The following is a 25,678-nucleotide window of genomic DNA, read 5'->3' on the forward strand; positions in this document are numbered from 1 at the left end:
GGACGGAGCACGTGCTACATTTCGACATCCGTCCTCTCTTCACCCGCCTCGCCAAACCCGGTCCACCCGGAGAACTCTCCATCGAACCTAATCGCGGCTTTCAGGAAGTTCTCCTCACGCTCTGGCCACATCTGCGCGAATTCTTTCAACGTCCGAATGACCTTGACAAAGTGCGGATCTGCGTCTTTCCCCGTGATGCCGCCGACCGTGGCCGCAGCCATCTCATCCCAGATATTGGTCCTATCCCCCGTCGGCAGTGGAGTGTCTACGAGTATTTCCGGCTTCATCTTCGGTCGAAGCTGAGTGACGTACGTCAAAACCATCATCAGCCAGACCATGCGGAGGAGCTTCGCGCTGGCAACCGAGTCGAGGAACGGGATGAGAGTCTTGACGCACCAGCAGAAGGTGAGCTGGTGGGTGAGATAGAAGTCGAATTTGTGCTGTGTAAACGCTGTCGAGGCCGAGGGTTTGACATGGATGGTGCATAACAGATGGACCGCCGCTTCAACCAACTCCGGGAGAATCGTGTCGACGTTGTCAACCGCAACATGCAGAGCGCCCAGGTAGCCCAGCAAAGCCTGCCTTGCATGATCACTCTGGAGCACCACCATCGTGTTCCTCACTCCAGGCTTCTGGAGCAATTCATCGAACACAGTATCATCCCTTATCTGCCCCAGGATCTGCAACACCGTCCACTCCCTCCCGGAACCCTCACGAGCTGGCGGAGGAGGGCCGTCCGTCAGTTTGTGCAGCGCATTCCAATCATAAGCCGTCAACGCCAACGCCTCGACCGCTACATGCGGATCCCCCACATCCACCGCATCCGCCACCATAATCAACGGGTGCGCGAAACCTCCCGTCAAACCTCCGAGCATCGGCATGGGTCCTTCGAGGAGGTAGTGCTTGAATAACGCACTCCAGTCGTTGTCGAAGTCCTGGAGGCGCCGGTCGAAGTACTGGATGAAGGCGCGCTGGTAACTTTGATCGCCGAGGTGGGAGAAGAGGTCTTCGTCGGATGTTATGGAGTACTCGGCTGGTTTCCAAGGGATGAGCGAGGATTCTGTGGTGGTGTAGATTGCTTCCAGGTGGGAGGTGGTGCTGTTGAGGCGGTGGGCTGAGATGAGGAGCTGGACCAAGTCAGTCGGTCATGTGGTATGAGAGAGAGAGAAGCACAGACGTGGGCCATATGGCTGTGGGTTGAGCCATCAGGGAGTAGGAGAGCGTGCTCGAGGTGGTTCTTCTCGAGGAGGGCAGTGAGCATTTCGGACGCTTGGGGATCAGCCATTGTGGGCTCAGGCGCTGCGATTCTTTCTCGATGGGTGAGGTTACTTTGAATCACTCACGGATGGGAAGACGCGAAGCTTATCAATGTTTCGACAGCGGAGAAAGCTACATGTATGAGAGTGCTGTTATGAGCTACCTACACCCTTCCCACCGTGCATGATGACCAAGCGCTATTCCAGCCAGCCACCATCATTCTTTGTAGCTGCGAGCATTGAAAGGACGCCAGGTCTGCATCTCGCGAGATGCTTTCGGCCAGAGATTCTTGCGTCTGACATCACGTGATGGAATGTTGTTCGGGTCGGAGCTCTGGAAGGAGGACGCCGGGCCGAATATTCCACCACTCTTGCTGTTACACCACGATGGCGCAGGCCCTTCTCGCCGCCTCGTCCTGACCAGACTGGTTAACGACACGGGCTTGGGTTCAACATCGAAGCACATCCTCCAAGAGAAGCGAGCTCCAGCCCGTACGCTGGCCTCGTGGCTGAACCATCATTGCGGTCAGGTTCCGCTTCGTTTGCTGTTCAAGATGGTGGCATCTGGGTCATTACTACTTGATTTTGCCGCCATCAAGCATTGCTCAAGCTTTCCTCCGCGTCCTTCTCTTTGGCTTGTGATATCTGCTCGCGGCCTGAATTGGAGCATTACGGAGAGCGGTTATGGCAGCGACCATGCGAACTCTTGGGAGATGTACCACCGGGACTGCGAACATTCATCCAGCTCAGCGCGCAGCGAGCCGGTCCTACAATCGTTTGACAGAGGATCATTACAATAAGAAGCATGGCTCTTCGTCGGCCGGGAGGCGGGGGCAAGGCGTGGCTTTTGGTACCGTTGATCGCCTCAAGCCTACGAAGATGGCCCATCAAAGGCACACAGGCACACCAGCTCAACCACACCCCTCGGCAAAGCACCCAAACCCATCCACGACGTCTCCCTAGAAAACCTCCGTACCGCCCGAACAGAAATCGCAGCCATCGTAGGCGAAGCCAACATCAACAGCCGCCTCGACGAGATTTCCCGCCACACCGGCTCTGAATAGTCTTCCCACCCCAGCAGTAGAGATGAAGGCCCCGTCGCCATCGTCCTCCCCGGTTCCACGGGGGAGGTCTCTCAAATCATGAAGTTCTGCCACACGCGTCGCATCCCCGTGGTAGCGTTCTCCGGCGGAACTTCGTTCGAGGGAAATTTCGCGAACACGAGACGAGGGCTTTGTATTGATTTTGGACGAATGGCGCAGGTTTTGGCGCTGCATAAGGAGGATTTGGATGTGGTGGTGCAGCCGGGGGTGGGGTATGAGGAGTTGAATGAGCGGTTGAAGGAGGAGAGGCTTCTTTTCCCTCCAGATCCCGGTATGTTTTGCTGTACTGAGAGGTATTGGTTGAAAGTGGAAGAGCTGATGATGTTTACGCATAGGTCCTGGAGCAATGATCGGTGGTATGGTCGGAACGTAAGCTGTCTCCACCACCCCGTGGCTCCTGTGAAACAGTGCTGAATATCCCTATGATTGTTACAGCGGCTGCTCCGGCACAAACGCCTTCCGCTACGGCACGATGAAGAACTGGGTCATCTCCCTCACTATCGTCCTCACCGCAGCACCATCATCAAAACCCGCCAACGCCCCTCCAAGTCCAGCGCCGGCTACGACCTCTCCCGCCTCTTCACCGGCGCCGAAGGGACCCTCGGCCTCGTGACTGAAGCAGTGCTCAAAGTCACCGTGCTCCCGCAGAACGAGCGCGTGGCTGTCGCGGCCTTCTCCAGCATCCGCGAAGCGACACAGTGTGTTAGTAGAGTCGTGCAGAGCGGGATCCAAGTCGCTGCGGTCGAGCTGTTGGATGCGGTGAGTGTGAAGTGCTTGAACGAGAGCGGGTCGACGGATCGGGAGTGGGAGGAGGCGCCGACGTTGTTTTTCAGGTTTAGCGAGACGGAGAATGGGGTTAGGGAGGAGATTGCTGTTGTTAAGGGGCTGGCGGAGGGAATGGGGAATAAGAGTTTCATCTTTGCTGAGGACGAGCAGGAGAGTACTGATCTCTGGATGGCGAGGAAGACGATATTATGGGGTACTGCGGCTGTTGAGAAGAACGATGACGACAAGCTCTGGGCTACGGACTGCGCGCTTCAGGTTTCGAGGCTGTCGGATATGATTGAGCAGACCAAGGCTGATCTCGAGAGCTGTGGCTTGGTGCACTGCGTTATCGGACACGTTGGAGATGGCAATTTCCACTCTGCCATCTTCTACAGCGACGAGGAGAAGCCTATCGCGGAGGCGGTGGTGCATCGAATGGTTGAGAGGGCGATTGAGATGGAGGGGACGGTTACGGGGGAGCATGGTGCGGGATTGGTGAAGAGGGATTATTTGCCCCTCGAGCTGGGGCAGGGGACTGTTGATGCTATGAGGAGGGTGATTTGTGTGGGCACTGTGATTGAGAGGCGGGTGCTGACAGAATGGTGTAGGTCAAGAACGCGCTGGATCCGTTGTGTTTGCTGAACTGCGATAAGGTGGTTCGGATGGAAGCGGATAGGTAGAGAGAATCTTGCTTCGGAGGTTGAATATGCTCGCAAGACGTTCTCCGATATCGAATCTTAGTAAAACAGGTTCACAACACGGTACATGAGCGTAAAGTCTGCCAGCATCCGGAGAAGAGAGCAATCGCCGCATTCCATTCTACCTCAACACCGCCACAGCTCTCCCCCATCCTTCCCTTCCAACCCCTCCCCGCCCTCCACTACCCCATGCTCCTTCAAACACTCCTTAACCCTCCTCACCACGACCTCCATAACCCCCTCCCCCGGCCCCCCTTCCCTCTGCTCCCTCGACATCAAATCCCCCACCTTCCGCACCTCCTCCCTCGTACTCTGACTCGGACTCACCCACGGCAACATCTTCGCCTCCGGAACCGCCCTCATGCTCTCCAACTCGTCATCGCTAAACCCTCCGCCGACAAAGATCGCAGCTGGAATTTTTGGATTAGGGTTGTCGGTATTGGTGCCGATTTGAGATTCAGGGTTGACGGGCGTGCCTTTCATTAGGAAGGGAAAGGATGAGTGGAATTCGGGGGCGGATTGGAAGCGGAAGATGATTTCGTATTCGGGGAGCATCAGTTTGGAGAAGGCATGGGCGTGGGGGATGATTTTGCCGGCCATTGCTATGGGGATGGGAGGCATGGCTGATCTTTTCGTTCTCGTGTCTTGCTGGGTTGTTTGGTATGGTTTGAGGATGGTAGATGGACAGGGAAAGGATCAAAGGGTAGTGACCTTGTCAATCAGTCTTTAATGTCACAGCTAAGGGTATAGATCGGAAAGATGTGTTGGTCCGACGTTTCTACTTCCTGCCATTGACTGACTCGTATAGACTTCTGTCATGTATTCACGGCCTCTCGGTGCTTGCAGTTCGTCCGGATATCGTCCACCATCCGCCGCATGTGACTTGGTAAGCAAGTGAGGTTGCGCGAGTCATGGAGACTTGCCGATCGGCGTTTGGTGGCAGTGTGATGCGCGCGCTCGAAAGTATGGAGCTGTTCATACTCACTCTCCTACTCTGCTACACATTCACTACAGCTACACCGCCAGACACCTGCTCTCGCATCGCCGCGCGATATACCAACCATGCTCCAAATTACCTAATTCTGACGACTTCCACCATCACAGAACCACCTCCGGCGCGTCACCATGCCTCCCACCGCCGCAACCCGCATACCTTCCACCACCAACCCTGCCAACGCCCCCCATGCCTCCGCCTCCACCGACCCAAACGGCATGCACACCCGCCGCACAACCTCCGGACGTGCCGTCCGAGCCACCGCCGCGCGACCAGCAAACTACTACGCCCGCCCCTTCGGCAACAACGCCAATGCCGCGCGAGACAACGAGCAAGATGAAGGCCCGCCAGGCTTCTTTCCAGCCATCACCTTCTTCACGGACGCTATTACGGCATTGCCGAAGGAAGTGATGCGGCAGTTTACGCTGATGAAGGAGGTAGAAGCTAAGATCTGGGCAAACGGGGAGAAGTTTGAGGAAGTGGTGAATGAGGTTATGGGGTACCCTGTTCCATCTAAAGTCGCGAGGGAGCAGCGGGATGCAAATCGCGCGGAGGTAGGGAGTGCCGGCAGTGGAGAGTTGGGCGGACAGGTGCCCGGCGGCTTGATGAGCTTGACGGCGAACAACAGCGTGGTTGGGAGTACTGCGGCTAGTGTGGTTAACGGCGGCAACCCGGCTCAGCTTTCGACGCAGAATTCGGTTGCGGGGAGTTTTAGTGGTGAAGAGGTTGGAACGCAGGCTGCGGACGAAGAGGACCTGGCGAAGAGGCAGAAATACCATGAGTTGCGGACGCTGATCGCGAACATGCTGCCGAATTTGGATGAGAAGGGTGTTGTGGTGTCCGAAGCGAACCGCATACTCGCGCGGCAGCACATGCGTATCGACTCAGTGATGCCGTTTCTGGAGCAGGAGATCAGTGAAGAAGCCAGGCTGGGCAGCATGACGCATTGGGCGTATAGCGACAACAGGCAGAAGAAGCAAGCGACTGGCCCATCGGCGAACAGAAGAGACGTAGCTGCCACAAACAGCCTGGCGGCCGCGGCGAGCGCGATACACGAGTCGGACATTGCAGCCGCTAGGACGGTTGGAGCGCGCGAGGGTCGTGAGAAGCAGAAGGGGAAGAGCAGGGAGCAGCTAGACTCAGACTTTGACGACAGGCCAAAAAAGACACATGCGAAGGTTGCGAAGGGCAAGCCAGCCGGGCCGGCAGGGTTGGGCATTTCTGCAAATGGCGATCCTGTAAAGAAGAGAAAGGTGGAAAGAGGGTTGGCAGCACCAGGCATGGAGCGCATAACGAGCACTAAGGGTGCTAAGGCGGCTGCGAAAGAGGTCTCCAGGAGCACACCAAGCACAGAGCCGGCTAAGAAGGCGAAGACGAAGCCAGCACCTTTAAAGCGGAAGGGCCTTGCTTCGGCCCAGGCCAGTCCAGCGCTCGCCAGCAGTCCGCTGAACCCGACATTTACTGCAACGAACATGGAGCCACCGGCCGGTCGTGCACCAGGCGGGCGGATGCGACAGAGTAGTAATGCCACGAAATTGCGCCACGAACAGGTTGCGAGTGATGAAGGCAGTCGTCCGATCTCAGCGCCAGGTAAGTCTAACGAGAGGAAGCGCAAGGCACCAGTAGATGAGGCGGACAATGCAAAGAAGACGACCGAAGCCAGTGACGGCCAGGCTCGCAAAGGTCCCTCATCTACGGACGCCGACCGCAGCCATCCATCTCGTTCTGGCTCCAATTCTGGCAAAGCTGGCCGCGGATCGGCGGCTGGGACGCCTCGAACTGAAGCATTTCCAGACGTTAGTGGGGCGGGTGCATTGCAGAGAGCAAGAAGCACGCGAAGCATGCGCGGAAACCGGGAAGAGAGTGAGTCCGAGCCTGGAGCTGGTGTTGAAGACAAGCCAATCAAGATGCTGCACAAGAGGCAAGCTAGCAATTCGCACCTTGTCAAGCAATTGGCCAGCTTCAACCGCAGCCCGGATCTCGATCGTCATTTGGATGAAGACAGCGACGAGGATGATCACAGCGACGAAGCGGTGGAGAGGCGTAGACTGCGCCGCGAGAAAGCCGCTGAGCTTAGGGAGCGGGAGGGCTCGAGCAAGTCGCCGAGGAAGAAGAGGCCGGTGTCGAGGCGCAATACGCTGAACCAGGGTACGGCATCATCACCGGCTCCTCCTGGATATGAAGGAGAAGGTAATGATGATGACACCATGATGCCTGACGCGCAAGCGGACAACGCGTCAGTCACATCTCAGCGTGAGGAAGACGCAGACCCAGACACCACCGTGCCAGACCTTGAACCTCCCCACCCCTCGTCTCCACCAACCGCCACGGCCCCCTCATCACCCCGCTCCTCACCAACCCCCGAACCCCTCTCGCCTCCCCAGCCCACCACAACCGAGCAACCCGACTCCCCCATCTCCCGCGACGACAACGCTCAGGACGCCGACGACGACGAAGAAGGCGACCCCGACGACCCGGACGAGCCCAAGTACTGCTACTGCGACCGTGGATCCTACGGCGAGATGATTGCTTGTGACAACGAGCAGTGTCCGCGGGAGTGGTTCCATTTGGGGTGTACGGGGTTGAGAGAGCCGCCGGCGGAGGAGGAGAAGTGGTTTTGTCGGGTGTGCGCGCCTATCTTTCTTGGGCAGGGGAGGGGGAGTAGGGGGAGAGGCGGCAGAGGGAGGGGGAGAGGGTGATGGGGACGGAGTCTTGGTATGACGATGTAGAGATGATGAGTTGTGGTTGGTAGATGAATGGGAGATATCCTTACCGACTCGATGATGGTACCTCCACCATGTTGCCGTAATGCATCTTCTGTTGCTATATGCCTGGGAATAGATACCCTCTCCAAAACATGGCTGTAAATGTCGTATAGTGTGGACATGAAGACATGAAGTCTCGAGTTCTAACAGCTGATCGAACTGAGCGCACGGACTCTCAATATCCTTGGCGCCATCGTCAGGGACGAACAGCATCTCTCTCAGGCCAGCTGCCTTGACAACTCCATCTCCCTTCCACTCCACCACTCCTCCACCGCCTCCCAGGCCATCTACATCTCCCATAGCGATAAGGCGGGAGACAGTAGCCAAGATGGCGGCCAGCAAAGAGTCGTTGTTCCGCTCGCAGGACATGACCCTGACCCAGCTCTATGTCGCCAACGAGATCGGGCGCGAGGTCGTCTCGGCGTTGGGCGAGTTGGGGGTCATGCAGTTCCGTGATGTATGTATACAGCATTGCAAGAGATGGGGGTAGTGATGTACTGACGATGGTATTTGAACAGTTAAACCCCGAAACGTCCGCCTTCCAACGTACCTTCACCCAGGAGATCCGCCGACTGGACAACGTCGAGAGACAGCTGAACTACTTCCGCTCGCAGATTGAGAAGAACGATATCTCCATGCGCCCTATCTACGACTTCGCGAACACCATGGCTGCGCCCTCCGCCACTGAAATCGATGAGCTGGCCGATCGCAGTCAGAGCTTGGAGCAGCGGATACAGAGCTTGAACGACAGCTATGAGACGCTGAAGAAGCGCGAGACCGAACTGACGGAATGGCGCTGGGTGCTGCGGGAAGCTGGCGGCTTCTTCGATAGGGCGAGGGGCCAGACGGAGGAGATCCGGCAGTCCATCGACTCTTCCGATGACGCGCCACTACTGCGAGACGTCGAGCAGCAGCCCAACGGCTCCACCGAAGGCGGTCAGCAGCAGAGTTTCAGCGTTATGAACATTGGCTTTGTCGCTGGTGTCATTCCGCGGGAAAGGATGGGTGCATTCGAGCGCATCCTGTGGCGTACGCTGCGTGGCAACCTTTACATGAACCAGAGCGAGATCCCGGACCCCGTGCTCGACCCGGAGAAGAACGAGGAGGTACACAAGAACGTCTTCGTCATCTTCGCGCACGGCAAGGAGATCATTGCGAAGATCCGTAAGATTTCGGAGAGCTTGGGCGCGAGCATCTACAATGTCGACGAGAACAGCGAGCTGCGCCGTGACCAGATCCACGAGGTCAACAGTCGTTTACAGGACCTTGGCAACGTCTTGGGGAACACGAAGCGCACGCTCGACGCGGAACTGACGCAGATTGGCCGCTCGCTGGCTGCGTGGCTGATCGTCATTAAGAAAGAGAAGACTGTCTATCAGACGCTCAACCGCTTCTCATACGATCCAGCCCGCAAGACTCTTGTGGCAGAAGCTTGGTGTCCGACGAACACGCTCGGGATGATCAAGTCGCGCCTCCAGGATGTCAATGACCGCGCTGGTCTCGCTGTGCCCACCATCGTCAACCAGATCAAGACGTCCAAGACTCCACCGACCTACAACAAGACCAACAAGTTCACCCTCGGCTTCCAGACCATCATTGACGCCTACGGCACTGCAAAGTACACCGAAGTCAACCCCGGCCTCCCGACAATCGTCACGTTCCCGTTCCTCTTCGCCGTCATGTTCGGTGACTTTGGCCACGGCGCCATCATGACCCTCACTGCCGTCGCCATGATCTACTGGGAGAAGCCCCTCCAACGCGGCAAACAGGACGAACTCTTCGGCATGGCCTTCTACGGACGCTACATCATGTTGATGATGGGTATCTTCTCCATGTACACTGGTCTGATCTACTGCGATGCCTTCTCGAAGGAGCTAAGCCTGTTCCCGAGTATGTGGGAGTGGGACTTCCCTGAGGGTTACGATCCGGAGAAGGGCGGTACGGTCATGGCGAAGAGAGTGGAGGGATACACGTATCCGTTTGGTATGGACTGGAGGTGGCATGACACGGAGAATGATCTGCTGTTCTCCAACTCGTACAAGATGAAGCTGTCGATTATCCTGGGATGGGCGCACGTAAGTCTACACCCTTCATCTCTCCTCGAGACTCTGCTGACAGTCTTACGCACCAGATGACCTATTCCCTCTGCCTCTCGTACGTCAACGCCCGTCACTTCCGCAGCCCCATCGACATCTGGGGCAACTTCCTCCCGGGCATGATCTTCTTCCACTCCATCTTCGGCTACCTCGTCTTCGCCATCGTCTTCAAATGGAGCGTCGACTGGCCTGCGCGCGGCGCCAACCCCCCAAGTCTGCTCAACATGCTCATCAACATGTTCCTCCAACCCGGCACCATCGAACCAGGCGAGCAGCTCTACGCCGGCCAGGGCCCGATCCAAGTCATCCTCGTCCTCGCCGCGCTGGTGCAAGTCCCGATTATGCTCTTCCTCAAACCCTTCTACCTCCGCTACGAACACAACAAAGCCCGTGCCCAAGGCTACCGCGGCATCGGCGAGACCACCCACGTCTCCGCCCTCGACGACGACGACGACGAAGGCGACGCCCACGCCAACGGCCGCCCCAGCTTCGCCGACAGCGACATGGACGGCGGCGCGCTCATCACGCAAGACATCGGCGGCGGCGGGGGCGAGGGCGGCGAACACGGCGAGGAGTTCGAGTTTTCGGAGGTGATGATCCACCAAGTCATCCACACGATCGAATTCTGCCTCAACTGCGTCTCGCACACGGCCTCGTACCTGCGTCTCTGGGCGCTGTCGCTCGCGCATCAGCAATTGAGCATCGTGCTCTGGGACATGACATTCGGGAACGCCTTCTCCTTCGAAGGACCGCTGGGGATCTTCGTCATCTTCTGCTGTTTCACGTTGTGGTTCGCGTTGACGGTGGCGGTGTTGGTGGTGATGGAGGGGACGAGCGCGATGTTGCATTCGCTAAGGTTGCATTGGGTCGAGGCGATGAGTAAGCATTTTATCGGGGAGGGTGTGGCGTTTGAGCCGTTTTCGTTCGAGTTAATGTTGGAGGATGAGATGACGGAGTTGAAGTAGTGGGATGGAGGAGTGTTGTATGTGTAGTTTCATAGATTTGTACAAATGACTGTCTGGATTCGAATGTTTCTAGAAGTACGGTTGAGAAGTGTCATTACCGCGTCTTATTATATATATATGCCTGATGCTGTGTACTGTACTCGCCTTAACCACCCCCCACCCCCCATCAACGCCTCCCGCTATGCCTGCCCCCAATTCATCCCCCACTCAACCCCTAGCATTCCACTTATCATTATACGCATTCACCGCCACGGCAACCTGCTTATACACCCAATTCCTGCTCCCCTCATCCGCAATCGGGATAAAAGGCCCATTCGTCCCGCCCTTGAGAATAATACTCATCCCCGTCCGCTCTTTGCTAATCGTCTGCACGTCCTTCAACGACACCTCCCACTCCGTCGTCAGCCGGCGCGCGCGCACGAGCATGATGGCGCTGTACGTGATCATCACCAGCATTGAGGCTTCGCTCTGCTGGCCTTGGCCGCGGGAACCACCGCTGGGGGTTGAAGGGGACTGTGCGGCGCCGCCTTGTCGGTCTCCTTGCGAGCCGGAGTTGAGCTCGAGGTGCGCGATGTACTGTTCGTTGAAGTACTTGCCATTGTCGATAGTTTTGAGCCAGAACTGCCCGAGCGCTTCGCGCTGGCTGTACGGGCGCACGATGCCGTCGAGGCCGATGAAGCGGGCGAGACGCACGCGGTCGAGACCTTCTTGGTCGAAGACGGTGGTGGTGTTCTTCACGCCTTCAGCCATGTTGGACGCGAGGTCGAAGGCGCCGATGGCAGGTTTGGTCGCGAGGCCGAGCAGGCCCTTTCCAACACCTTTGACGAAGCCGGCTGCTCCTTCTTTCTCAGCGCCTTGCATGGGCTGGCGAGCGAGGCCGCCGATACCGCTTGCAAGGCTGTTGGCGAAGGCGTTGCCGCCGGAAGTGATGCCGTAGAGGGCGTGCTTTGGCCGGTTACGGGAGCGGGACATGCGGCGCTGGTCTTGGAACTCCTTGTCCATGCTTGCCGCTGCGAGACCCTTGCTGATGCTGCCGGTGAACTTGGAAACGCTGTCGGAGAGACCGAAGACGCTCTTCTTGACGAAGCTGCTAGCTCCCTTGGCGATGCCCAATCCGAGATCTTGTGGTCTGTCGGTGACGAGACCCTGGTATGGCTCGTAAAAGATGTCTGCGACACCAGAGCTGATGTTGTTGAACAGGCCGACAGGGTTGCCGAGGAAGTCTGCTGAGCCGATGACGATGTGTATCTGTCCTAGCGATTCTTGCACGTAGTGGCTCTTGACGTTGCTGATCAGAGCGTTCATCGACACCCTCGCGTTCTCCAAGATCAGCGCATTGTAGCGGATGGGCGCATCGTTGACATTGCCAATGGACATCGTCAGCACGTTGACGGCGAACATGAACGGGTTGGAAGACGAGCTCCCAGTGTCCTCGGCGTTGATGCGCTCGGTCCGCACAAACGACAGATCGAACTGCATGGGCTGCAGCTGGAGCAGCTCAAAGTAGATGTCCTGACCAGACTGTTCCTGCGTCGGCTCCGGGATGTCCAGGCTCTCAGGAGCAAGCTTGCCTTCTTGCTCTTCGGTCCAGGAAGCACCAGGTACCTTGGTGAAGTCGAGCAGGGCGAAGATGAAGTCTTCGTCGATCTCGATAGTCATCTGCTGCATGAGGAAGGTGAAGTACTTGATGTACAGCACACCGTACGAGTCGTCCTTGACGCGAGTGACGACAGTGCGAAAGATCGGGTGCGCCTCCATCTCTTTGCCAGTCTTGGGTACGACACTCGGATAAGCGATGAGAGGGAAGATACCGCCGTAGAGCTGATTGTCGATCTGGATCCACTTGACGGTGAGAGCCACTGACTGGTACAGTTGCGAGTCGGTGTACTTCAGCTCGATGTCTCGCCATGTCGCATAGACCAGTTCGCGTAGCTGCGAGTTGACAAGCGACAAACCGACACCAGCAAATCGAACGGTAGCCTTCATCGTGACATCGTCGTCTTGCTCTTTGACCTCGAAGCCTGCGGTCGTCGAAGCACTGGTGGAAGCAGACTTCTGCTTGTAGATGCTCTTCGATTGCTTGAAATCGGAAATGACAAGCGTTTGCGACGGTCCATCGGCAACAACATTCAGATCGATGATCCTCTGCCGCTGCTGGCCCTGCGCAGGTGGGACACGCATCGGAATGAGGTTGCCAATCTCAGCCAACTTGACGTGGCGTTCCTTGCCACCGGCACCCAGAACCAGATTCTTGTTTTTGCTCGCCGGATAGTCCCAAGCATACGGCATGATGCTGCGAGGTGGCAGTCTGTACCGGACTGGCTTCCAACCGGAGCCGCGGTCTTCCTCGTCCTCGTCAACGTTCGGGTTTGCTTGCCAGAAGAGGAACTCCTGGCTACTCTCGTTGCGGATGGAGAAAGGCCAGTGCTTCGTCTCCATGCTGAGGTGCAGGAAGATCATGGCGCCTTCGGTCAAGATCTCGACTCGGATGAGTCTCTGCCGCTCGCCGGACTTCGCGATCTTGACATGCACACTTCCGGTGTTCGCAATGTCGAACGGCGAAGACCAGGAGTTGTTGACACCGGGGAAGCACAAGCACAGCTGTTGGCCTGTGCTCTGCTTCAAGAACCGCAGCGGGTGCATCTCGCCCGATTTCAAGGTCGAAGCATCAGAAGACCCTGGCTCACGGATCTGAATCTCCTCTGCCAGCCTGTTCTTGACCACGAAGCGGGGCGTGACGGTAACAACCTTGGTGAGCTTGTACTTGCCTTCACCCTCTTCCACAATCAGACCAGCATGCATCTCTTCGCGACCAGACTGCGCAGGCAGCTTGACATCCATCGCAGCACCAATGGCATCGAAACTAACCGGCTGACTCCATCCAGACTTGCCCACCTTGATGAGCGCTCTGTTCCTTCGGTCATCAGTCGGGTACGAGAACATGAACGGCTTGGCCCTCTGGCCATCCTCTTCCGTGTCCGCGAACGTCGCTTGCGTGCCAGCAGCAGACTTGGTCGAGCCAAAGTACGCCTTGGTCTTGATATCAAGCTCCATTCCAGTCCTATTGAGCACGACATAAGGACTGTACAGCGTGATCTTGAAAGCACCACCACTGTCCGGGACATTGAAGTAATGTATCTTCAACCGCAGCTCCAAGTTGTTGTTGTCCTTGACGACCAGGTTCTTCTCACGTCTGAAGTCGTTCTCGTTGGTCGAGTTGATGATAGCAAAGTCGCTGGCCTTGAACGGCGTGTCTTGCATGTCGACGCTCATGAGTAGGAGATGCGAGAGCTCGACTACGTGAACCGGGCTCACGCCACCTGCGCGCAGGAAGTTCGTCCAGTCCTTCTTGGTGTTCTTATCGTAGATCCGGTACTTGAAGTCGTACGGCAGCAAGTTTTGAACCTCGATGGGCGCAGACAGGCGGATCCGCTGGTATGGGTATACACTGCATTCAAGTTAGCCTCTCCTCTTTGCCATCCTGCTTGGGCCTTGTACTCACCTCGTCAACGGATTATTCTTGTCAAACACCGACTGCATCTGAAAGTAAAATGGCGGAGAATGATTGTCCTGCTCGCCCTGACACGTCAACGTCCTCACAGGCCTCTTCAACAAATCCTTCCAGAACAACCGCTCCGTCGACCACGTATACCCGAACCCTTGATCCGGCCTCACAACCAGCGAATGCATGAACGCAGCGCCCACCGGCGAAGGTCTGGATTCTCCAGGTGCAATCTTCTCGATCTTGAGCAAATGGCCTTCTTCGGGACTGAAGACGCCGAGCTCCACGGGAATCTGCGTGTTGTTCTCCACCAGCAGAGGGGAGCGAAGGGTGATGTACTTGACATTGTCCGTTCCCAGCTTGACGTCGACAAGCATGCGATGCTTGATCTTGTCTTTCGGCGGCTTGAGATTGTACAAAACCTCGCCTTCGCGGTTGACCTGGATGCGCTCGACGCTATCGAACCCGCTACCCGCGAGCTTCACGCCAATGACGCCTGTTTGTCCTTCAGGCGACAGCGTCTCACGGGTGGTGGTCGGGTCCTCAAACCGCCACGGCTTCTCCTCGCCGTCCTGCAACTTCGCGGCCTGGCCTTCGTCGTCCGAGTCACCACTAGTCCAGACGTCGACCTCGAAGCCTGTCCAATTGCGAATGCGGTAGGGTGCATCGTTCCCTCGTGGCTTCGACAGCACATCCTCATCCGAAGACAAGAACTGCGCCGACTTCGACGCCAGCGCAATGGTCGCGGACGTGATCGTCAGCTCGAGCGACTTGCGCGAATACAGCTCCACAGCCAAGCGATCCGGGTGCGACTCCTTCGCCATATGGAACCCGAGCTGCCAGGGCTCAATGAGCGGCTCCCACGCCGACTTCGAAAAGTTGTACACGTTGAAGAACGTATCAATGCTCGTGTCGGCGGTCATGTTGCCCGTCCAGTCGCGCACCTCGACGCCGAATTTCTTCACGCTCCAGTCCAGGATCGGGAGCTCGTGCAGGTCGCCGATGAGCACGACGCGGATACCTCCCATCTGCACGCGCATTTCCTCACGCTTGAGCACGGCGGAGCCCATGGGCTGTTCGGCCTCCTTCGGCTGGACGCTCTTCTTTGTGCTGATGGTCTTCGCGCCGCCTCGCTGGGTCGTACTGCCCACGGTCTTCTTGGTGGACTTCGGCTTCGTCGAAGGAGTCGCGCCCTTGACCTGCGCAATCTTCTTCGGCCCTTCATCCTGCATCTTCTTGTCCTGGCTAGTCGACATCGCCGATGCGCGGTTGAAGATCTGCATCGCCAGCATGATGTCCCGCAGGGACAGTCTCAGTACCAGTGGCTCTATATCCACATGGATACTCATCATCGACGAATCCTTGCCCTGCGACGACATATCCAATGACGTCTGAATGCTGAAGTCGTCTAGAATGCGCAAGCGCGTATCGTCAAACTTGTCCATCCGGCAAAGGAACATGCCAATCTTCTCAACCTGCACCGTCATGGCATGCTGCTGCGACACAAGGACCTGCTTCGTCCCGAGCACAATGGCTTCGGAGTTGCTAATAGCCGGGTTGGCAATGAGCATGACCTGCGCATCCACAATGTTAACGCGGTAGGAGATGTTCATGCCGCCACTCTGCTTCTCCTCGGTCTCAGAGCCGGCCTGGTTCTGGCGCTCGACGAGCTCTTGGGTGTCGACACTAGCGGCATCATCATCGTCGTCCTTGCTTTCGTCTTCTGTTTCGTCCTCGACCACAAGCGGTGCGTCTTGCGCTAAGCCAACGTTGACGAAGTTCAGCACGTCGAACAAGTAGTCCAGCGCCAGGATGATCCTCGGGCTATCGATCGTAAGCAGGGCAATCAGGTTCTTATCATCGCCTCCAGAAATCGACACGGAAGCCATGAACTGCTGTTTGACATCGGTGTTGATCAACGACATAATCTTGCGGAACTTATTCTTTTCCTTCGTCCTCGTGTCCGTGATCGTGAAAGACTGGATAAGGAGCTCGCTTTCCAGCGCCCCGTCGCTGATCATGCGCAACTTGACGCTGGTCTCATTGAGCGAGAACTTTGAGAGACTCGCAGCCTCGAGATCGCCAACGGGTTGATCCGCCCTGCCATGCACGAGTTCGAGACCAATCGCGCCGATCTTGAAGATGAGATCCAGCTTCGTCCACGTATCCTTGCCTTCGCCAAGTTCAGGGCCTTGGTGAGAGGGACTCTGAGTGAGCTGCTGCTCGGCAGGCGTCTGCTCGCCACTCGACGACTGTGAGGTCTCTGCCTTCTTCAACAGACTATCGGGCAAGTCCTCTTCGACCTCTTCCTCAACCTCCTCGTCCGACTCCGTTGCAAAAGCCTGCGGAATGTTCCTGGACAGCTCCATGGCGAACTTCATCTGCGTCTCTGTGACACGCAAGTTGATGTTGCTCATCGATCCTTCAATCTCAGTATCCGGCCGCTCGAGGCCAGGCTTGTGCTCCGTCTGAGTGATATTGAAGTCCATATCGACCTTGTCGATCATCTCAAGCTCCTCAGACTTGCCGCCTTCATAATGGAAGGTCGACGTAAGCTTGATGTTGTGAATACCAGCCGACAATTTGTTCGCCGTCAAGCCCCCAGCCTCCGGCCCTTCGAGGGGCACGAACTTGTTGTTCGCGTAGATCTCACCGAGGTAGGCCGTCATAAGGTCGCGCTCAGGGTTCTCCGTAATCACCATTCTTGGGAAGGCCACGATTGGTGTCTTGATGGCGATGTCAAAGTGCATCTTGCTCGCGCTCTCCTGCACCTTGTTCGCTTGGTTCGCTGCCGCCTGGCGCGCGGCGTTGAAGATGGCTTGCATCTTGCCGAACTTGATGCCAAACTCCATGATCTTGCGGAAAGGCTCAGTGACAAAGTTGACCTTGAGTGATCCGGAGCGCAGGAAGATCGTGGTGTCGTAGCCGGGGTAGGAGTTTGAGTCGGGATCGTGTGTCTCATACCTGAAGTCGGCCAGCTCATCGCCTTGGATGGACACGAGCTGGCGGAGCGAGGACTGCTCCGAGACACCCTGGTTGATGTCGTCGACGAGTGATAGATTGCCAAGCTTAGCACCAACTTGCATCGTCTTGCCCATCAGCAACACAGACACTTGCGCTGATGTCAAGCTTAGCGTAGCAAGGCGAATGCCATCGTTGTTCAAGATGACAGCAATGCGCCTCAGCTCAGCCTTGACGCGAATCTTGTCGGCCTCCTGAGATTTCTGCTCGACGCCTTCCTCTGCACCTTCAATCTGCTTCGGCTCTTCTTTGGGCGCCTGCTGGTCTCCACCTGTGAAGGTGATCATGACAAAGTCCAGCAGCGTGAGCAGAGTCTTCCTCGTGACCATGAGATTGATCGTCGACACCGCCACATCTAGGTTCGTGGCGATGCCCTCGTACTTCGAATCGAACTCGGGATGATCCTTGTTAACCTTCACAAAGTGTATGGACAAGAGGTCATCCTGCTTCTGCGAGTACAGATCCTCGCTCGAGATCAAGTTCTTGAACTCCGGCGCAGGCGCCTCTTCAACATGGTCTTCGACCGTCAAGGCTTTCAAGCGGACATCAGCCACCATGTCAAAAGCCCGCTGGTAGAACTCAAGGTGGAAGGTCTCGGCGATAAGGTCGACAAGCAGCTGATCACCGTCCTCTTTGCCATCTGGATCCGACCGGTATAGCGACGCTTGCAGCTTGTCGGCCGTGAACTGGAACTCAAACATGCGCTGTTCAGGGTTCCTGTCTTGCTTTTTCTTCTCACCAGTTGGCTGAGCTGGCGGTCCAGCTTGCTTCTCGCGCTCGCGCTTCTTCTGCTCTTCGCCTTCTTCTTCGTCCAGAACCAGCTCCTCGCGAGAAGCCTGGAAAGACTTGCCTCGAAGCCTGCTGATATCCTCAGGAAGCATGCTCTTTCGCTTGGCCTTCTTCTGGGCTTCAATGCTTTTCTGTTGCTGTTGCTCCTTACCGGCCGGCTCGTCGAACTTGGGTATTGCGAAATCGAGCAGCTTCATCAGCGCTTTGTACTTCGCATCCGAGAGGATGGCATGCAGCACGGGTAGATGTCCCTTAATTCTGAACTTGGTCAGGTCCGCGGCTTTGGGCACGATGCATGTCTCGATCGTGAAGTCCATGTTGATGCGTTCGACAACGTGAAAGCTCTTGCTCGCAGCATTCTCGTCGAGCTGCTTCTTCGTCTCTTCCACAGTCGTTCCGATCAAGACCTGCGTCGACTCCAGCTTCAGCTGGAACTTGTCGTACATGAGAGACTCGAGTTTCTGGAAGTCCTTCTCGGTGTACTGCTGCCGCTGCTTGTTCTGGATGTCTTCAAGCGTGCTCTTGTCGATGAGATCGGACCTGACAGATGCGTGACCGGCGTCCAGAATGACGCAGATCGCACTCTTCTTGGTCACCGAGTCGGGCACGATGATCAAAGGCGCTTGCAGGTCAAGTTGCACGTCAATGGTCTTGTGCTCTTGCAGCGCGTACTCCAGACCCGCTCTCGTCTGCTGCCTCAAACCTTCGACAGTCGAGCCAGCAGTCTCCATCAGTGCACCGATGGACTCCATGTGTTGCTCCGGTGGCTTGAAGAACTTCGTTACTTGGACCACAAAGTTGGGGTTGTAGATGATCTCCATAGCCTTCAGCTTGACGGTAAGAGCTGTATCGGCACGGCCGTCGAGTGGGTTGTTCTCGAAAGACATGCTGAAGAATGGGTCCACTTCTTCCTCATCACTCTCGTCGCCAGCATCAGCAGCGCCGTCAGTCTTTGGCTTGTCATCTTCACCAAGCTCTTGCACCCGTTGGCTGTCGGGCACAGGAGGTGCATCCTTGACCCGCAGCATCTGTTCGAACAGATTGCCTTCGGTCGACCCGTCGTACAGCCTCATGCCGCCAAGACTCAGATCCAGCAGCGTCGAGTCGGTCCTTTGAATGAACTCAGTGGAGAAATCGTCGAACAGTAGTCTTAGCATGTCAGTGTTCTTGCCGTGCGGATCTCTTCGTAATGTGAAAGAGCCAGTCTTGAGATGCATGTCGACCTGCAACTTGATGGCCTCCTTCGGCATGTCCACAGACTCCTCAATGTTCTTCTTCTCATCAAAGTCGATTGCTTGATAGAGTTCTTTGCGCTGCTGCTCAGACATCTGGCTCTCATCGGAGGAGGTGTCCTGTTGTTGGGAGGAGCCCCAGATATAGCTACCCCATGTTCGCTTCTGCGGCTCCTTCTTGACACCAACATTCTCCTTGCGAAGCTGATTTCGTGCCAACGACCGCCAGAAGCGCAAGTCTTCGTAGCTCAACTTATGCTCCAATCGATCAAGATCCTTGGTTTCATCGGGCGTAAGCTTCTCTTCGCGCTTCTTCTTCTTGAACAACGTGATGTACTGTTTCCGGTCATCACGTCGTTCCGCAAAGTAAGCCCAGGACCAGCGCTTGTTCTTGTCATGGATGCGGTCCAAGACAGCTTTGCCGGCAAAGTGCAGCCATGCCCTCGGGTCTTCTTTCGGGCTCTTTGTTGGCTGTAGCTTCTTGTACTCTTGATGCCGGATGAAATAGTGGAACAAATCCACCAGCATGAGTAGGTCCCTATACTGCGTGTCGTCCAGTACGAAGCCGAGCTCATTGAAGAGCAGCCGAGCCTTCATCTTCGCGCGATCTGTCTTTCCCGTCTTGTCCATCTCCAGACCAGCGCGGCCAGATACAGGCTTCAGGATGAATTGGTGCTCATTCACTTCCGGACTGTCGCCCTTCACAATGAGGGCCCTGAACTTTTCGAGAATATCCTTATGATCGCGACCTTGATTCTCTGGGCCAGGGTTGCCTGTACCTGTCCCGATAAGCTTGGCATCTGTGTCCCAGTAGACGGCCAACGAGCCAAGAGTAGCGAGCTTGTGCGTAGTCGAGCTCGCACTCTGGATGAAAGTTGGACGCCAGTTCTCGTCGGTGCTGACAGCACTCAACTCCTGAAGTGTGATACCAGCTGCGAAGGGATGGCCTGGATCCGACAGTGCATCCTCGTATCGGATATGGACATTCTTGACTTGAATCTGCACGTTGTCGATGATGGTTGTTGTGAGCGCAGCAGTAAACGTCTGCTGCTTCTGCTGTTCCTCTGGACTCATGCCCTCCGTATTTCTCTCCTTCAGCAACTCTGCCGAGTCGAGCTTCTCCATCTTGACCGCATGCTCTCGTTTCTCCTCTTCCTCCGCATTGTACTCTTCGTCCTCTTTCGGGGCAGCCAGTAGGAAGACGTCCTCGATGTTGATTCGCACTGGCTTCCCTCGCAAGTTGCTCCATGGTATTGTGAGCGTCAAGCTGCTGATGTGTCCTTCAACCACGTTCAAAGGCAAGTGGAACTGGTCGAGAGCCTCGCGGCGAAGCTCGAGGTCCCGAAGCTTGACATCGCCGGACCAAATACCCACATTGAGCTGCTTGGGATCGAAGTTGCGGACGTACAAGCCGAGGAAGCGGTTCAGAAGGTTGGCAACCAGGGACTCAAGCATGGTGGCGGTGGTTGACCGTTACCTTGGCCAGGGAGGGTATAGAATTTGTCTGGTGTCGTCTTAGGTCCCAGGCAGGTAGAGAGAGGTCGAGAATCACCGCAGGCGTAACATGACTTCCTTTGCGACCAAGTCTCCTTCTATGCAGTCCAAAGCAAGGTGTCGTCAACGTCGCCAACGCAAATGGGTATCAGGATGCTCCAAGCTGGGGGCTCAAGTTCAAGAAGAGACTGACAGAGAAAGAAGTCCTGGTGAGTGGGAAGGTTTGCGTAGTTGACAGAAGAGGAAGGAGATGTTGGAAGAAACAAATGCTCGTCTCTCGCGCGTCTCGTGGCTGCCCCGCTGTTTCGAGGCTTGTGGCGGTGTCTCTACGTCAGACTGGGCGGGAAAGAGCTCTTTTTTATGCCAGAGATGCAGGAATTGGTGCTTCGGTAACGACGAATGAGATACGGAGGCGGTCACACGCAGTATACAGCTAACCATGTTTCTATGAATGCGCAGATAGAGGAGGTGTGGTTGTCCTGGTCGAAGCACATGACTCGCGCGCGTCGCCTGAGGCTCAAAAGCGCCAAGCCTTCTGCAACAGCCTGAGCTGTGGCAGCTTCAACCCATTGGGAGAGAACAGTCTTCGCACCAAACCACCACTCTCCACTCACCACCCCCTTACCACCGCCGAAAAAGGTCAAGAGACCGCCCTTGCCCTCTGTAGCACCTCGGCCGGGCAACGACGGTCGCCATGTTCCGCTCCGGCGCGTCTCGGGGCCTCCTGCGCTCCCTGAACACCTCCACCACACCAGGCCTCAAAGCCACCAGCTCGCCAGCCCGACAACAGCTGCGGTCTCAGCTATGCACCCTCTCCCGCCGACCGCAAGTCCTCTCCGTCGCAAAGCCATTGGCTCCACAGACCTTGGCATTGGCAAGATGGGCGAGCACCGAGCGGCCCACCGTTGACAAGGTCGACACCAAGAGGGAGGATGCCATTCGCAGCCACGAGATCAAACCCACCCCAGAAACTGTGACCCCCAGCTCGAGCTCGGTCTCTGCACCAGTGAGCATGAGCACTTCAGCAGTGGACAGCGAGGAGGCAGAGCCGGACATGATGGGCGGTATAAGGTCGGATCTGGTATGGCTAACACCCCTAATCCCCGGCCGGTGCGTGCTACAAGCAAAGTACGAGGGCTGACTGAGGTTCTACAGCAAACTATCCGTGACACGTTCAGTCTCCAAGAGGTGCCGAGGCAAGCCTACTACATGGGAATGGCGGGCGTGCTCCCCTATGCCGCGACCGCCATGACGACCGTGTACTGTGCGTTTGAGATTGGCCACGCTGCCGACACCGGGACAGGCGTGTTCGTCAGTGAAAAGACGGCCGAGTCTCTTCTGCATATTGTCGAGCCACTGCAGGTTGGCTACGGTGCAGTCGTAAGTACAGACTCCACTCTTCATGCACATCCACTCGATTCTGATTTAAACCTAGATCCTCTCTTTCCTCGGAGCCATTCACTGGGGTCTCGAATGGGCCAAGTTTGGCGGCACTCAGGGCTACCCACGCTACATGATTGGCGTCATCAGCACGGCTGTCGCGTGGCCTACGCTCCTCTTGCCTGTGGAGTACGCCCTCATCACCCAATTCCTGGCCTTCAACTTCCTCTACTATACCGACACCCGCGCTAAGACCCGCGGCTGGGCGCCCCACTGGTACGGTGTGTACCGCTTCGTGCTTACGTTCGTTGTGGGCGCCAGCATTGTCGTTTCTTTGATCGGCCGTGGAAGGATTGCGGACCGCATTGACAAGCCTCCGGGTGTGGCGGACCGCATCCGAGCGTTCCAGGGGGGTAGCCAGGAGACCCAGATCGTGGAGGAGGAAGAGGCGAGGAGGAAGTTCTTGGCCGAAGAGGATGACGAGGAGGAGGAAGACGATGAGGAGTAGGAAGATTGTGGAGGAGACGGCACTGTGAAGGATCGTGCAGGAAGCAATGTATGTGTAGACGCCTGCCTGTATCTAAACAAATCCCAGGCATTTTCTTTTGTGGCCGCATCACAACACGCACTCCTCACTAATGACCGACGTTGATCGCTCGGACCTTATTACTCATCGATTCGGAGCGAATGCGGCTGTTTAGATGATCCAGGTATCAGGCCCTAATCCGGGGCGATGCATAGCCTTCTGGATCTTGAAGACACACCCTAGCACTTCTCACCTCAGGACTCGATGAACACGAGAGTCATAGAGCATGATGTTAAAAGCGGTACATCCCTCGAAGAGGATGCGGTTGGCTTTCCCCATCCATTCATCCACGGATTCGCATACATCTTTGAGACAGCAACATTCACTTTTCCAATGGCGGTGCCTTACTCGACAGCCTTCGCACCAACGCAGAGGAGTAGCCATGAGTATGTGATCAAAATCCATGCAGACTATTCGTATGGACTCGGTAGGTGGCTTCTCGAACAACATCTTCTCATGATACTTCGTGCTCAGACGTCCTCGCAGCTGCACATGGTGCATCCATGATAAGTCTCCTATGGGAATCCGTTGCTCTCCATTGTCGCACTACATTGGCCAAACACCAACAACCCGACACCCTATCCTGCTACGTCCAGTTCCTCCGACCAGCAGCAGTCGGCCAAGCCCTCATCTCACTCCAAGACGTCCAACTCAGCAAGACCACCTCAACCCTCCACGCAACCCTGCATCAAAGCAACAAAGACCGCGTAGTCGCCTACTTCACCATCTTCAACCGCCTCACCACAAAGGGCATGTCCCTACCCACCCCATACACCCCCTCCCCTCCCATCCCACCCATTTCCTTCCCCCTCCTCCGCGCCGGACACGACCCCCTCTGGACCAATTTCCACCGCCCTTACGACATATCACCCAATACCCGCTTCCTCAGCAACTTCCACATAGCCGTCGAACGCACCGCCCACGCCGACAAACGCACCATGCAATCCTACCTCGGCTGGGCGCACCCGCACTCCCGCTGGACTACCGCCAGTCTCGGCGTCGCCTGCGACCTCTTCCTCCCCGCCTCGGAAAACTTCTTCGATTCCTACCGCTCCGCGCAGGGGATGGCGGATGAAGCCGTCTCCGTCGAAACATCAGGCCATAAAGGGACTTCCGTGCCGTGGACAAGGCCGTACTGGTATTTGACCCTAAACGTCAGTATTGAGGTCAAGAGGGCGCTGCCGGAGGAAGGGGTGGAGTGGCTGTTCATCCGGATGCGGACGAAGGAGGTGGTGGAGGGGAAAATTGATGTTAGTGGGGAGGTGTGGGATGCAGAGGGGAGGCTTGTGGCGGTGACGCAGCAGTTGTGGGTGGTGGTGGAGGTGCCGAATGGGGTGGTGGGGATGCAGAGGGGGGTGGTTGGGAGGGGGAGTAAGATTTGAGCTTTGAGTGGCATTATGGTTGTACGATGCTTTTGAGTATTACAGTAGGGTTTTTGCCACTCAAGCATACTAGATTGCTCAGTTCACGATCGGGCTATCCCTAGCAACGACCGTCTTCGCCAGCTTGACTGTCCACAACCTCGTCGTCGATAACACCACCAACGTATCGCCAGCAATCGCAAAATTGGCAAAGCCCAACTGTGTCCCTGCATCCTTATCCGCCTGGAAGTACTGCGAGTTGAACACTCCAATCGTCTTCCCGGCCGGGTTCCGCACTACAGCGCCTTCGTACTCGCCTGATCACATCACAAATCAGCTTTTACTAATCACACCATTGCTCCAAGGAGTACGTACCAGTCCACACATTCCCAGCATCATCAACATGAATCCCATCCGCAATCCCCTGCCTCACCTGCGCAAACAACCGTCGGTTCACCGGCAACCCCCTCTCATTCAAATCCCAAGCCCACACGTACGGACCCAACCAAAACGTATCGCCCGGCCCTGAAGCCGGCGAGTACGGTCCAGCTTCGGCAAAAGTTGCGGTCGAGTCCGTGACGTACAACGTCTTCATGTCAGGACTCACGCGCACGCCATTGGGGTTGATTTGATTCCTCGAAATAACGGGCAAGACGACGCGGTTCTGTGGGTCCCATCTGTACACTGCGGCGGGGAGTTGGATGGGCGGGAGATTCTCGTAGCCCAGATAGGCGAAGTTGAGGTCGGTGTAGTACATGTAGCTGCAATTATCTGGCGTGGTCGCCCAAACGATATCGTCCACGCCATTGTAGCGTAGGCCGAAGTAGGAGTTCACGACCGTTTCAACTTCCAGCGTGTTGACGTCCACGGAGACGATGCCGCCGGAGTAGGTCTGGTTGTCGGGGTAGGTGGCGATCCAGACTTTGCCTTGGAAGTAGTAACCGCCATTTGGGTTGGTGATGGGTTGGTTGGTTTGGATTTCGCTGATTTTGTTCGAGGTCAAGTCGAGTTCGTAGAGAGCGGGCGGGATGCGGTCGCCGGAGACGGAGGATGTGAACCAGACAGAATTGCGTTCGGGCACCCAGACTCCCATCTCGTAGGCGAAGTCATGGCCTTCGGGTCGTTCTTCGATGAGCTTAATCTCTGGGTTCGGGCCCACGAGGTCGAGGAACTCTTGGTCGTAGGAGATGATCGGGGCGGCTTTGGCTGCGGAGAAGAGGTCGTTGATCGAGCTATTGCTCGTGTGTGTGCTGTTGACGAAGGTGTAGTTCGTGTTGCCCGTAAATCCATCAGGAAGGAGATATGTATATTCGTATGGAATGGATACGATGCTGTAGTTGCTGGAGGCTTGAGGTAAGGCAAGGCCAAGGCCGCCTAGGGAAAGAAGCAATGGAAGAGAATGCATCTTTCTGGTTGTGAATGTGAAATATGAGAGAGACTCCCCAAGTTACCTTTGGGCTCTGGACGCCGATTTTACTTTGACACCTTGGAGTTGTCTCCGACTGACGTGGGTGCCGTCGATGTCACCACCTCCTCACCGTTCCCCTCTCGACTTCCCGCGGGCCACCTGCCGAGAAGACTTGCTCGCATACATGACGATGCCGTGGTAGCCATACTATTGCACAGAATCTGTGAGTTCTCGTCGAGACAGCAATTTAATGAAAGGGCTGC

The 25,678-nt window shown here is 56.4% G+C and overlaps 9 protein-coding genes across 9 annotated transcripts; 5 read left to right on the top strand and 4 right to left on the bottom strand.

Annotated features, from left to right (window-relative positions):
• Nucleotides 1-14: 14 nt before the first annotated feature.
• On the bottom strand, nucleotides 15-1,285 carry LTR77_001369 (uncharacterized protein; the record flags this gene model as incomplete). Its single annotated transcript, XM_064798631.1, has 2 exons — nucleotides 15-1,127; nucleotides 1,178-1,285. 2 exons carry the CDS (start codon nucleotides 1,283-1,285, stop codon nucleotides 15-17), a joined length of 1,221 nt encoding a protein of 406 aa, XP_064662958.1.
• Nucleotides 1,286-2,398: 1,113 nt separating this feature from the next.
• Nucleotides 2,399-3,804, top strand: DLD1_1 (D-lactate ferricytochrome c oxidoreductase; the record flags this gene model as incomplete). The annotated part of the gene is made up of 3 exons (XM_064798632.1): nucleotides 2,399-2,728; nucleotides 2,795-3,679; nucleotides 3,733-3,804. The coding sequence occupies 3 exons, from the start codon at nucleotides 2,399-2,401 to the stop codon at nucleotides 3,802-3,804; spliced, it is 1,287 nt and encodes a 428-aa protein (XP_064662959.1).
• A 144-nt stretch (nucleotides 3,805-3,948) lies between these two features.
• On the bottom strand, nucleotides 3,949-4,443 carry LTR77_001371 (uncharacterized protein; the record flags this gene model as incomplete). Its single annotated transcript, XM_064798633.1, has 1 exon — nucleotides 3,949-4,443. One exon carries the CDS (start codon nucleotides 4,441-4,443, stop codon nucleotides 3,949-3,951), a length of 495 nt encoding a protein of 164 aa, XP_064662960.1.
• A 504-nt stretch (nucleotides 4,444-4,947) lies between these two features.
• LTR77_001372 (uncharacterized protein) lies at nucleotides 4,948-7,515 on the top strand (the record flags this gene model as incomplete). Its single annotated transcript, XM_064798634.1, has 1 exon — nucleotides 4,948-7,515. One exon carries the CDS (start codon nucleotides 4,948-4,950, stop codon nucleotides 7,513-7,515), a length of 2,568 nt encoding a protein of 855 aa, XP_064662961.1.
• A 394-nt stretch (nucleotides 7,516-7,909) lies between these two features.
• VPH1 (H(+)-transporting V0 sector ATPase subunit a) lies at nucleotides 7,910-10,642 on the top strand (the record flags this gene model as incomplete). Its single annotated transcript, XM_064798635.1, has 3 exons — nucleotides 7,910-8,038; nucleotides 8,100-9,656; nucleotides 9,713-10,642. The coding sequence occupies 3 exons, from the start codon at nucleotides 7,910-7,912 to the stop codon at nucleotides 10,640-10,642; spliced, it is 2,616 nt and encodes an 871-aa protein (XP_064662962.1).
• Nucleotides 10,643-10,849: 207 nt separating this feature from the next.
• On the bottom strand, nucleotides 10,850-20,641 carry VPS13 (Vacuolar protein sorting-associated protein 13; the record flags this gene model as incomplete). Its single annotated transcript, XM_064798636.1, has 2 exons — nucleotides 10,850-14,090; nucleotides 14,145-20,641. 2 exons carry the CDS (start codon nucleotides 20,639-20,641, stop codon nucleotides 10,850-10,852), a joined length of 9,738 nt encoding a protein of 3,245 aa, XP_064662963.1.
• A 733-nt stretch (nucleotides 20,642-21,374) lies between these two features.
• Nucleotides 21,375-22,568, top strand: LTR77_001375 (uncharacterized protein; the record flags this gene model as incomplete). The annotated part of the gene is made up of 3 exons (XM_064798637.1): nucleotides 21,375-21,761; nucleotides 21,836-22,060; nucleotides 22,116-22,568. The coding sequence occupies 3 exons, from the start codon at nucleotides 21,375-21,377 to the stop codon at nucleotides 22,566-22,568; spliced, it is 1,065 nt and encodes a 354-aa protein (XP_064662964.1).
• A 411-nt stretch (nucleotides 22,569-22,979) lies between these two features.
• Nucleotides 22,980-24,028, top strand: LTR77_001376 (uncharacterized protein; the record flags this gene model as incomplete). The annotated part of the gene is made up of 2 exons (XM_064798638.1): nucleotides 22,980-23,073; nucleotides 23,121-24,028. 2 exons carry the CDS (start codon nucleotides 22,980-22,982, stop codon nucleotides 24,026-24,028), a joined length of 1,002 nt encoding a protein of 333 aa, XP_064662965.1.
• A 78-nt stretch (nucleotides 24,029-24,106) lies between these two features.
• On the bottom strand, nucleotides 24,107-25,412 carry LTR77_001377 (uncharacterized protein; the record flags this gene model as incomplete). The annotated part of the gene is made up of 2 exons (XM_064798639.1): nucleotides 24,107-24,324; nucleotides 24,383-25,412. 2 exons carry the CDS (start codon nucleotides 25,410-25,412, stop codon nucleotides 24,107-24,109), a joined length of 1,248 nt encoding a protein of 415 aa, XP_064662966.1.
• Between the last annotated feature and the right edge of the window lie 266 nt (nucleotides 25,413-25,678).

This window comes from Saxophila tyrrhenica, assembly GCF_035928015.1.
Source record: "Saxophila tyrrhenica strain CCFEE 5935 chromosome Unknown scaffold_2, whole genome shotgun sequence".
NCBI classification, from domain to species: Eukaryota; Fungi; Ascomycota; class Dothideomycetes; order Mycosphaerellales; family Extremaceae; genus Saxophila; species Saxophila tyrrhenica.